The sequence below is a fragment of the Lathamus discolor genome, chromosome 3, assembly GCF_037157495.1.
Source record: "Lathamus discolor isolate bLatDis1 chromosome 3, bLatDis1.hap1, whole genome shotgun sequence".
In the NCBI taxonomy this organism is placed as follows: Eukaryota; Metazoa; Chordata; class Aves; order Psittaciformes; family Psittacidae; genus Lathamus; species Lathamus discolor.
Window position 1 is genome coordinate 21,599,025 of NC_088886.1, and position 12,883 is coordinate 21,611,907.

General features: G+C 46.5%; 1 protein-coding gene across 3 annotated transcripts in view; it reads left to right on the forward strand.

Moving 5' to 3' along the window:
* The window catches only part of RXRG (retinoid X receptor gamma), a 38,313-nt gene that overhangs the window by 17,197 nt on the left and 8,233 nt on the right, over window positions 1-12,883 (forward strand). For 2 of the 3 annotated variants that reach the window (XM_065673997.1, XM_065673999.1), the window contains one exon: window positions 10,261-10,520. In XM_065673997.1, coding sequence (XP_065530069.1) covers window positions 10,261-10,520 — 260 coding nt within the window. Of the gene's footprint in view, window positions 1-126; window positions 210-10,260; window positions 10,521-12,883 lie in introns of those variants that run through there. The other variant, XM_065673998.1, reaches the window with a different exon arrangement.

Genomic DNA, 12,883 nt, shown 5'->3' on the forward strand with positions numbered 1-12,883 from the left:
GAGGCCACGGGAGCAGGCAGCTGCCGTGGCACCCTCCAAGAGCCCCTGCTCCTGCAGAGCCATGTCCCGACCCCAGCGGGCTGCACTGCACTCCAGGCAGCTTTGAAGTTAGAGGAGACAGTTGTGTTTAGAAAGGCAAGCAATGAACTGAAGATTAAACATGTATGGAAATTATCCTCACTTCATTAAGTTTCCTGCGGGCTTTGGCAGTAAGTATTTTACTTGCATTTGCAATCTGTGCCTTCTGGGTTAGGTGGAGGAACTGATCCCACAGTAGGAGTATGGGGGAGTTAAAGGGAATTTAAAAACATGTTTAACCTAGCTTGTATGTAGCTGTAACCTGTGGTGCCTGTGTGCTTATGATTGCAACTGTCCTGTGATTGTATATGCTGTGAACTTCAGCACAGCCAAGCCAAGCTGTCTGTAATTACGCAGGCTTGAGTCAAACCATGCCTCCGCTCCAAAGTTTCATATGTGGCATTTGAGAGATGCATGTGTGTGTTTGCGTATGATGGACTGAATCTATGAATTGAAAGAACAGAGTCAAACCAACTAAGTACCTTTCCAATCGCATTTTAATTAAGTTGTTGGAGGGGAAAAAAACCCAAATGTTAAAACGTGGAACAGCCCCCAAGAAAATCTAAAGAGGGCTCTTTCCTTGCCCAGGGGCTCTCTCCTGCCCGTGTGACACAAACGCCACCATAACTGTGTGAAGCTCTGTCAGATTAGTCAAATGAGGCTGTACGGTGAGACAATGGTCTGCGAACGACTGTGTCTGCGTGGCTGTGAGCTGCAATCCCCCTGCACATACCAGCCATGAGCGAGCCCCAGTTGCGGAAACCAGAAGCGCTCTTGGGAAACGGGCTTTGCAATTACTGGGGTTCGCTCATTATCTTTTCCTGAAGTTATTCCTCTTGTCCTAACATGGGTGATGTGCAAATGGAACGAGTTGAGGAGCTGTAGGGGCTCCCCAGCTGACGCAGGAAGTGGGCAGGTTGGAGTGCTTGGCTGCAAGGGACTGGAAGCACCCGCGTTTTGGCTGCTGACAGCATCATTGGTGCTGCTCCAGGGAGGTTAAAGTGCATTATGGTTTATGGATGTGCAAAGTCTTAGTTTCCCTGGAAAACTTCTCAAGATGTTCCCAGCCCTTTAGGGTAGGTAAATGCCTTCAGGAGTTCCTCTGGAAGCCCCCAGGCTGTATACGTCACAAGAAACCTGATATTTCTCTGCTAGAAGGTTTGTGCAGAAGCTGAATTGCACATGGGATGCTCCCACTATGTGTGCATTTTTTTCCTCCCTCTTGCACCAGATGCTCACCTCTGGTAATTCTCCAACTACAGAAAAGTCATTGGTATTGCATCAAGTCATCCCCAAGTTTCACAAGCACTTGACTTTCCAAAATACCTTTTTAGGCAGTTTCTGTACAAAAGAGATGACTCGGAAGAATCTGTTGCTCAGTGGTGTTTTTAAGGATCAAGCAAAGACAAGCCAAACTCTCTCCTATTGCTGCAATAAGAGTGAAACAATGAAAGTGTTGTGTTTAGTATGTTGAGTATTACAAATTTATGAAGAAGCAAAAGAAAAGTGACATTCAGTCTGATTTTCATGGGAATAGGGCACAGATCCCTGTAGAGACAGGGGTCACAGCACTCGGTAGAGCGTTTGGGAGATTTCTAGAGGAGGAAATTGGTAGTAGGAGCAGAGGTATTTCTGCTTCACCAATAAATCTGAAGGGACTGCTCTCCAGCCCAAAGTTCAGTATATTGGAACTTTAACTTTCATTTAGAAGTATATTTAACTGAAGTTTTAGCCTGCTTCTAATTTGGTTTAGAAAGAAGTGTTTTCTGCAGGTGAATTGTTGACAGAGATGCAAAAGCATTGGCCAAGTTTTGCTTGGGCTGATTTAAAACAGTCACTCTGGCCTGCCCTACACTCCCCAGATGCTATAGACCTGCAGGTTACCACTTGCATCTACATTCCCCTCAAGGCTGGAGGGCTTCCATGCCACTGAGGCAGCCTGGTGGGTGGTGTGGGACTGCCTCTCATTGGGTTGTTGGGTGTGCAGAGAGAGATTTCTGGCTGCTTGAGAAGGCAATTGCTGCTCTGGCCAGACAACTTGAGGGGCCCGTGTACTGTACAAGGAGACAGTAAGGCTTTGAGAGAGATGAAGCAGGACAGATCATGGTGACCAACAATGATGGGGGTGGGGGTGTAGCAAGCTTCCCACTGCTTTGGGGTCCTCACCACAAAGCCCGTGCAGGCAACCTGCATCTCCACCAGGCCCATGATATGTTGTCTTTGCTGCTTCCCCTTTATTTAAAATAGCTATGAAAATGTTTCTGGTCCTGCCTGTGCTTGCATTATGAAGGGGGACATCAAGGCAATGGAAAAGGGCAGTGTCCACACTAGGCTGTCAGCTTGTTGCATTCATTGTTCTTGCACCTTGTTGCTGCAGGGTAGTTAAGATGATGTGGCTGCTCCTGTTTGGCAGGTCTAGATCTTATTATATTCTGATTTCCTTCAGCTCTGAAATTCTGGGCTTCATTTTGAGCTTAAGGACATTCAGGTTAGAAATAAGGAACATGTTTTCAATAGTGTGTATAACTCGCTTTGATCTTAAATGTCTGAATACCACCATGAAATTTGAGAATGTACATACACCAATTGGTAATAAGTACATAATTTGTGGTGAGAAAAGGACAGTCAGACTCTAAAGTGTTACAGATGAGTTTGGAGAGTAGCAGGGCAAGCGTTCAGATGAGTCACCCTTAGACATCTAAAGCAGGAGATGTGCACTAAGGCAGATGGATTTGCTTTCACAGCCTGGGCTATAGGAACAAAGAAAGGGCTTCAAAATGTGTTTTTATTCTCCAGAAGGATGCATTTCATCTGAAGCTCAGCTCCCAGGGCAAGGAAAGATGCTGTGCTGGCTGTCCTCTCTCTCTGCACTTTCTGGCAGTGTTGGTTGGGGACAAGAGCTAACTTGGCTCCTCCACAAAGTCTCTTTTATTAGTACTCATGTAACTTGGCCTGTAGCCACGCCACCTCTGGCTTCAATCTTGTCAGCTCTCCCAAGCAGAGTGGGGTTAGGTCAGGTCATTTGGGGGATAAGGGGAGAAAAACCCCGGTTGTGTCTGGAGTGGGGCTGCCTTGCTGGCTGGCACCTTTTTTGCCTGTGATGGTCTCAGGTTTTGTGACCTGCAGGATCCTTTTTCTCTGTCTGTCACAGCTTGCCATGTCAGAACCTGTAACTGAAGTATGTGAAGATGGAAGAGGGCTCTTTGACCCAGAAAAGATGTGAGAAATTTCAGTGACTGGGCAACTCCTGTAGCTACTGAAACATAGATTTTTTTTTTTTTAATTTTTGTTTTTTTTAAAGAAGGAGACACTTGCTTTCAATTGCCTGGGGCAGCCACAGGCCCTGCAGCCAGTGAGATAGTTTCTGATAGGGACCTGTAGCCTCTCCAAGTTGTTTAAAGGCCATGGCAGAAACCTGCATTTTTTCCTGGTGGATGCTGTGCCGAAAATCTTGCTGGCCAGGTGGGAAACCTGATCAGGCAATCATGAAAAAACCTTCAGGCCTTAAATGCAACAACTTTTATTCTTCAGAGATGAGAAATTTCATCCAACTCGTGTGTTACTATGGTCATCAGGGGGATGTGACACCTTGTTAGGGTACTAACTGGAAAAGAATATGTGGTTACACTGCAGGTGCTTCTTGTCCAAATGTCCTTGGACATCTCAAGCTATTGACTCAGTATTTCAGTTAAATCAGAGCAAGACCTCAAAATAGCATCTGATGCTGAGCCTGTACCAGAGCAGGTGAAAATCTTGTGTACTTCCAGCCCGTGGTTTCTTACGGCCCAGGTTTTGGGTGGGCCCTGATTGCAGGAGTGGCAGAAGAGCCATTACCTGAGAGTAAAAGGAGCAACTCTTCCCAGCACCCAGAGAGCTGAGGGAAACTCTCTCTCGCCCTGTGCTGATCCCTGTTGTAGAAGCCCCTGCTCATGTATGTGCCAGCACACAGACAAAAAATTTTGCTCCTCCATGTGTTAGCTGCAGGGGAAGGCTGCATTATTTATTGACTCCAAGCTGAGCAGGAAGATGGAAGCACAAAGGTTACTGGACCTGAAAAGCAAGGTGAAAACAATAACCTTTCTGTAGGATATTAGCATGGCAATCTGTACTGCCTGTGGAAATCTGCTTGGACAGTTAAAAATACCACCAGAAAGGGTACAGTTACTCAGTTTAGCTTCCATGTATTAAATAAAAACTACTCCTGCAGACATAGCAACAAAACTTTTGATTCCAGTTAACCTGGGTTCCCTGCTGCATAACTGCATCCAGTTTCAGGAGTGTTTCTCACAGGTACTTCCCCTTGAAGGTCGTCCCCAAGGACGAGCTGCCTGCCAAGCTGTACCTCCCACACACGCCAGTGCTCCTCTCCTGAAATCAGCCCTTCTGTTCACGTCTCTTCCCACTTCCCGGTGCTCTCTGATCTGCGGAGGATGAAGTATCTGCGAAGTTTTGCTAGTCGTGTGTCAGGCAGGACAACTTTAATTGCTCATGCGAACGATATGAACCTCTTCCATGTATATCTGGGGCCTCAGAAACACAAGCATGGTTTTCACTATTTGAAAAGTTCCAGCTTTTGATTCTAACGTTAAAAAGAAAACTAAAGGCTGAAAGTGTCATCATCTCTAGGCTTACCAGGGATTCTCAGGTCTCAGGAAGCCTGACTGCTTTTTAGGCCTTATTTGAAGAAAAACCCCAGTGTTTAACATGGATATCTTTCCTCTTGAGGCTTTGCTAGGTGTTCCAGCTGAAGGCATTAACCATAACAAACTCACAACCCATACTGGTTCAATAGCGTACTTAGAGCTTGGATGTTTCTGGTCTCTGCATCCTCATTCCACTTTCTGCTCAAATGTAATTACTGAGACTGGTATTTCCTGTCATTATTTGGGTGTAAATCAAGACAGCTTTATTGGCTGCAGCTTGGATGCTTATCTTCCCACTGCCTTTTCCCAGGCATTTGGGGTCACTTGCACACTCTTGTAGATAGTCTTTGCTTCTATGCCCGCCCCAGCTTTACCTGTGAAGTGGTCATAGCACAAAGGTATCCAATCTGGCTTGATTGAGCTAATGTAGGTCCTGGATCAGCCTAGCCATGTTAGCCCAGAGCTGGCTGCTCAGCACTGGTGTAGTGGAACTGGAGTTTGTGCTCTGCAGGTGCATCTGTCAGACACCTATGCATCTGCTGTGATGTAGCCAGTGGTGTTCTATTCCTGATTTTATAAGGCTATTCATGTAAGTTTCCCATCACTGGACTACGATTTTGCTAAGGTGGAGACTAAACACAGGTGGAAGCAAAGTATCATACTTTGTGTCCTCTGCTTCAGTGACTGGTGCACGAAGGTAATGCTTATGTCCTTGAGGGTATGAGAACTAAGTCGTTCTTAGGGTCTTCTCTCATTATTTTTTTCTAATGTCAGCAGAATGATTATTAGATATGATCTTTATTCTGAGTGCTAAAGCAACAGGGTGGACGTTGTGTCTGTGAGCACGCTTTCAACACACAGCTGCTGTCTGCAGCAAGTAATGTGGTACATTTGCAGAGACAGTTTGAAAGAGCAAAGCACCCAGAAGCAGGTTTCTTCTTCTCAGGCTTTGGTTCCTGCAAAGAGGAGCCTGGACTGTGTGTGCTCCTGTAGAAGAGAGCTTGCGGAGGGTTGATTGAGGCACTGACTTCTCTGTAGGCTGTGTTTGCAGTGGAAACATCAGAGAAGCTACACAGGGCAGCAACCCCCTGTCCTATTTACCTCTGTTCCTCCAGAACAGAAATAAATACAGTATCAGGCTGCCCTGAAATGTCCAAGCATTAATGTGGAGAAGGGAGAGAGAGGAGAAAGACGCAAACAGCTCCATTTGTGGATCAGAAGTAAGTTGGTCTTGAATCTGGAGCAGGTGGTTAAAAGCAGTTGCAAGCACTGATGCTGGCTGGATGCGGGGTCTCAGCCCATCTTCCGCAGCAGAGGTGGGGGACCTGGTCGGTCTGGGAGCCCACAGGCAGGGGCTGTGTCAGCTGCAGAGCCCTCTCTCCCAGTGCGGGGCTGCCCTCCGCTCTGCGGGGCTCCGGCACAGCCGGCTGAATCCCCGGCATCGCTTGTCACCTCACATTACCTGACGGACAGACTCGGGGCCCGCTTTGGCCTGTGTAAATGTCACCTGTGCCGAGTGCTGCTGCAAAGGCAGAGGCGGCCGGCTGTGGCAGGCATGCAGGACTGAGTCCTGTCTCTTCAGTGCCCCCTGCTCTGTCCCAGAGCTGCTTCTCTGCTGCAGAGCAGCTACTTGCTGTCCTTTGCTGCTGTGCTGTCGTTTCTGTTTGTCTCCCAAATCATGGGAGAAAATACCTTGAGGAAGACCATGCCACCACTGCAAGCCCCAGGTCTTTCTGAGTGCTTTCTGTTGAGAGATGTGGGACACAGAGCATCGGTATTTTCCTGCAGATTCATTTAGTATTTTTTGACCAAAATTAATCACACTTGTAATATCTGCTGTTTGCATTGTCCAAGCCACCCTGTCTCCTTTGGACTGAGACAACTTTGAGGTTACTCAGCTCAGGAACTAAGTATGGTTCTTTCTGCACACCTTTTGCCAGCTGTGCAAATTGCTACTTGCACAAGCTGATAAGATGTGATTGCTACCAGGTCATATCGCTCTTGGAGCACTACAACCTGAAAGGAATTATTTCCCCATGGTAGGAAATTTCCTCGATGCAGGAGGGTGCATTTCTGCTCCCACAGGGGCTGACTTGGCAAACTTATCCCAGGGAGGGACTGAGAGTCAAAGTTTGGACCACCTTTGCGGGAGCGCTTTGCTTCGCCCCTTTCTGCCCTTTTTTTTCTCCTTTATTTTTTGTTTTTCCTTTTTGTTTCAAACGCTTCTTCATGCAGTTGGTATTACAGTCTGTAACAGATGGATAAAATTATTCATGAGTAAATGGTAGCTTAACACTGGTGGTTTTCACCAATGGGTTTGTCACAGCCTTAGCAGGACAGCATGGCCAGGCACTGTGGAAACAAGCTTGTTCACTCTGGTGTATATCATCAAGCCCTGGCAAAGCCTGGCTTTACACTTGTGTAAAGGTGTAAAAAATATCTACTGTGCTTGCCAGTAGATATTTTCATTTCTCTGTCCATCTCCTTCATGCATTCATGTTTCTTTGATGTCTCATTGCTGGGCTAAAAAAGGTAGGCGCAAGCTCTTCACAATTCCTCGTTTCAACTTTTGATCCCATCTTGGAGTTTAGTGGATTCACCTGGCCATAGCGTTCTTGGCACAGACACAAGCACACCATGGGGCTTGTCCTGGACAGCAGTCTACGTGGCTTTGCTCTGTGTCCTTGGGAACCTCTCTAATAGATAAACTTAGTGGTGACAGCATTTCTGTAAGGTCTGATGTAAATGCAAGCAGTTAAATAACTCTCCTGGGAGTCTTTTCTTATTGGTTTAAATCTTCTGCATGATACTTTCAAAATATGCCCTTTTCTGTGTTAATGGAAAAGGATGAAGAATCATTCTTCTCCTTAGCTGTCCTGGTGTGATAGATTTCTGCCCAGTCTCCCCTTCAGCGGCTTATTTTCCAAGCTGAAGAATCCTCAAAGGCAATGTTGTTTATCTAGCTGTTTAAAGAGGCATAAAAGCAATTTCTTTGTAAGTCTGTGCTACAGATGCTGGGCAGGACTGCATGCTATGGTACCAGACTACTCACAGGTGATGAAAAATGCATTTGCTTTTCTCTGGCACAAGTCCTTTAAAGTCCCAGGAAACAACTGAGGTGCCTCTGTGAGCTGAGCTCATAGATAGGGGTGGGGCCAGGAAAACCACATCTTCTGCCCACTGCTAAATGCTCTCCTGGCACTTGTGTCTGGGGTGAAAGTCTTTTGTGCTTGGAAGCCATTACAAGGTACAGATTTTGCTGTCTGTTAACAGAAAATAGGCTGCCTGCCTCCATGATGGTGGCAGGGGGATGTGAGATGACTCTTTCCAGCAGCAGGCAGGAGCCCTAGCTCTGCCTTCAGACTGCCTTGCTGCCTCTAAGGCTTCTGCTGTTGTCATTAAGCTGGCTTCCTCTTTCTGCACATTGCTTTCCCACTGGGAGAATTGATCCAAAAAGCCAAAGCAAGAATTGACAAAGACCTTTTCTCCCCCCACCCCTCCTGCAGAATTAAGTCTGAAGTGGGTTGATAACAGCAGATCGAGTCCTCCTTGACTCTGACAAATGTCTTTAATGTTATTCAGCAAGCTGACCTTTTCCCGTCTTTATTGTGCATCTTCCCTTTGAATCAGATTTGATTGTTACTTCAGGTAAAATAACAAACACTGTCACGTAAATAACTTTGCAATAATGTTAAAAGGAGGAAAAAAAACCCCAAACAAACAAAACACCAAAGTGCTCCCTTACTTGCAAATGCAATGGGAACAAGAATCCTTTATGCCAGCCATGGAAAACCAACTGTGTGACCTTCCCACACAACATCTTTTCCTTGCTACTCCAGGGAATGATCTCCTGTATTGAAAAACCAACAGAGAAACAATGGTTCATTGAAATGTTAGTACAGCTATTGCTAACTGGGGTTGGTAAATTCTAGGGGAGGGAGAAAAGGTCATATAAATCCTTAAAATACAGCTAGATACATAACCTATCAGAACTAGTGGGCATTTGATGCCCAGATACCCTCTGAATAGGAGACTGGTCCTATAGAAGTAAGCATTTAGACCTTGGGTGAGGCATTCAGCCTCAGAGACTGCCCTGAAGTGGCAATGCTCAAGACTATATTGCTTTTCTATACCTCCTCTTTCCCAGTGGGGTTCAGGGGCAGATTGGTCTCATGGGGCTACTCTGAGGCTTAGTTTGGCGATGTGCACTGGGGTTCTTTAGTGCGGGAGGAGGAAGCCCTCTTTCCTTGTGTCTCTGAGGTTGTCTGCCAGGCACATCTGTGGGAATAGTCTCTGCTCTGTTTCATACTATGTGAGGCAAAGTAATGGACAAAATATTTTTTGGGTGCCTTGCCATCTGCGTTGCCAGCATGTCATGGGCAGTTTCTGTCCTCCATTGCTCCAGCTTCTCCAGAAGATGCTGGCATTAAATTTTGACAGCTGGAGGATCATGTAAAATAGCATAGTGGATTGGTGAGTGGGAAAGGAAGGAGCTAAGCCATGGCAAGAGGAGCCTGCTGAGCATGATGCCTGAGCCATCACAGAGAGAAAAGGTGTTTCATAAGACATGGGAAGCATTCAGGGGTTTCCAGCCTGATGAGTGGAGATTTCATGGTTTCAGATGTGCACTGTCTCTAGAGCCAGCTTAGACAAAAGAAATGGGACCTCAGAGAGTAATTCAGAGAAAAACAGAAGCAGGCAGGCAGTGGTGCCTTCTTCCAAGTCAGCTGAGGCACCGAAGCAGTGAAAGAAGATTTGATTATAAAGCGTTATCTTTATAATACGTTTTGCTGCTGTATGTAACTCTATTTCATGTACCATAACCAACATCTTGCTCTTTCCATTTATAGCATAAGACATGTTTGCTGGTTGGCTTAGAGCCTTGATGTCATGGTTTAAATGTGGCTGGTAATTAAGTACCACGCAGCTGCTTGCCCACCTTTTTCCCCCCAGGTGGGATAGGGAGGAGAATTGAAAGAATGCAAAACCTGCAGGTTGATATAAGAATAATTTAATAATTGAAATTGAGTAAAATACAATGATAATAGAAATAATAACAGAAATAACAATATTGTTAAGGATATTAGAGAGCAACAAAAAGGGATAAATGAAAATTCAGAAAACACAAGTGATGCACAATACAATTCTCAGTGCCCACTGACCAATACCAAACCATCCTGAGCAGTGGTCAGTCCCTTCTGGGTAAATCCCACCAGTTTATACATCATGCATGTTGTACTGTGGTATGGAATATCCCTTTGGCTAGTTTGGGTCAGGTGTCTTGTCTCTGCTCCCTCCTGGCTTGTGCCTCTCCTCACTGGCAGAGCATGAGAGTGAGAGACTGAAAAGTCCTTGATCAGGGTAAGCACTACTGAGCAACAACTAAAATATTGGTGCGTTATCAACATCGTTCTCAGACTGAAGCCCAAACACAGCACTGCACCACCTACTAGGAAGAACATGACCAAGGCTGGGCAGCTGATAGCTGTACAGCCAACCTTGCTCATAGTGTATTTAATCTCTCTGCTTTTCCCTGTAGATTCCCCTGTCCATGGCAGCTCCACATCTGTGAGCCTGTCATCAAGCCTTTCCTCGGGAAATTCGGTGGAGGGGCACCACAACTACCTCGAAGCCCCCGTGAACACCTCCCGGGCACTGCCGTCCCCCATGAATGCCATCGGGTCTCCAGTGAACGCGCTGGGCTCACCGTACAGAGTCATCGCGTCCTCTATCAGCTCACACCCTGTCTCACTGCCTTCAGCCCCAGGCATGAACTTTGTGACACATGCAAGTCCACAGGTATGCAGATGCACGTACTTGCTTTGCTACAATTCACAGTGTTTAGACTGCATCAGGTCCCAAAATTTGAGGGTGTGGGTTGGCTGGTGTGGAGTCTGGTGGTTTTTGGCCACCAGCTCATTTCAGTTGGGAGATGAGCTGTAAAGAACAATTTCCAGCACGTGAATCTTTCTGCATAAACCCCCCTGGCACAGACACAGAGAAGATACCTGTATGTATTTCAAGATACCCTGCACAGTAAGTGGGAAGAGAGAATTCCAAGGTCAGTTCTCACTGTGGGTGCAGTCCAGCTCTCCTTCACTGCATCTTTTGCAGCGTATGTAATTACTGTACATGGAAGTAGTCAGGATAACCGAGGGCTGCAGCACGTGAAGCATTCCTCTTCTTCCTGCAAAAGGATATCTGCTTTGTTTCATTATTTGGAAAGGAGATAGACTTTCTAGAGAGAGGCAAATGCTAGTCCTAAATGCCAGCCACATACTTCGTGTTGCACATAAACTTTGACTGAATTAAAACAAGGCCCTGCTATCCTTACTGCCTGAGCTCACTCAGACAGCGGAGAGACCAAGGTGTTAGGGTTGGTGCTTCCCCAGAGCCATGGATGGGCTGGGAGCCTCCTGGTGTGGCTTTGTGGGGCAGGGACAGGAACGTGCTGCCCAAGAGCCTGGCACCACCTCTGGCATGGCTGGGAAGAAGGTGGCAGCATGGAATTTTGTTAGTGTGCTGAAATGTTCTGGGAGTTCAGATCTAAGTAGAAATTCTGCCTTTTATTAACAAGACTTTGGTTTCTATTAGTGAGATCTGAAGGTAGGAAGTACTCAAAAGCCTCTGGGCTTCTGCTGAAGAAGCAGCAAGGAGATGGTCCCCAAGCCCTCTCTGCCCCATGTACCACTCTAACTCCACAGTCTGTCTGAAGCTCTTCCTTGTGCCTGCCACCAGGGCTGGGAAAGGGTGGTGTGGAGAGGCCCCTGAATTGCTCTGAGAGAGTACAGGGTGATTTGGCAGGTTTGGTTTACCTTTTACCAGCATCCTCAGCTCCTGTGTGGATCTGGTCTGACTGCAGTGGGTGCACCTGGCATCCTTCCTTCCTTTGCACCACCAGCTGCTCCCATCAACCTGACAATACTTGTACCCATGACACCCAGGGCAGGTGTTTTGTGGTGGTGGAGCTGTGGCAGCACTGGCTGTGTGGAAGCCTTTCCTCTGGGGATGGGGATGCTCTGGGAAGTGGTTTCCCCAGCCTAGGCACTGTGCCAAGTTCCCAGCTCTGAGGAGCAGGTTTCACTTGCGTTGCCTCTAATGCAAGGAGACAGCTGGGCCTTGGGGATTCAGCAGAGAGGCAGCTAATGGATTTGGGTTCAAGTAGTTGTCCCAGATATCATACGTGATTGCACTTAACCTGCCGGAGTCAAGCTCTGAGGACACTGATGGCTAAAACTGCCCTATTCCCTCCCCCTCCCATACATCCTCTCTCCCTGTTACTGTCTTAAAGTGCAGCCAGAGGGAAAGAAAAGGTGGTAGCTGAGCTCTGGGTAACACTGTAAACCGTAAGAAGTTCCTCCTGGCTCAGCATCTTGCCAAAAAGTTTTCAGGATTAAAAAAATGTGGCTGGATACCTGTGGGGAGGAAGGGTTTGATTTCCCTTTTTCTTGGGCCAATATTGAAGCATTATACTTACAGCTGCCAGTGCCTGGGCTGGGTTTCTGCTGGGGAGAGTGAACCTCTATTCCTCTGGGCAATTTTTCCCTATGCACTTCTATTTTCCAGAGGAGCAAAACAACCTGGCTCCTAATGTGGTAATTTTTTTGCTGGATAATTTGTATTTTCAATGTCATCAGACCTTTGAAGCTTTGAAAATGCAGGGGAAGTGTGAAGGAAGATAAACACAGGCTTCACCTTTTTATTTTTTCATAATGACCGGTCCAAAAATCCCAATGGGATGAGCTCTTCTTGTTCTTTCCTGAAAGCCCCTGTGGAAATTATACTTTTTAATGGTAAATGGGCAGTTTCTTGGAGCAAACGGAGAACTTGCAACAGCATGCATGAAATCTAGTGGTTTAGATGTTATGGAGACTTTAACAGTATCTGTAGCTGGATTTTCATTCAAAGCCTTGTTTTGTGTCCCTACTTTCACCTTCTTGCTGGGAAGAAGAACTTTATCTGATAAATTGGGGTGACTGCTAAAAACAAGCTTAATAAGGAAGAAACCATTCCCAGCCCTCAAAGAATGGCAGTGGGAAAGATGATTTCATAGTGGTTTTGGGGAGACATTGCTCTGCCCAGACAGCTTTGGAAAAGACGTGCTCAATGGCCCTTAATCCTTACTGCACTGCCAACAACAGCTAGAAAGCAAATAGCAATAA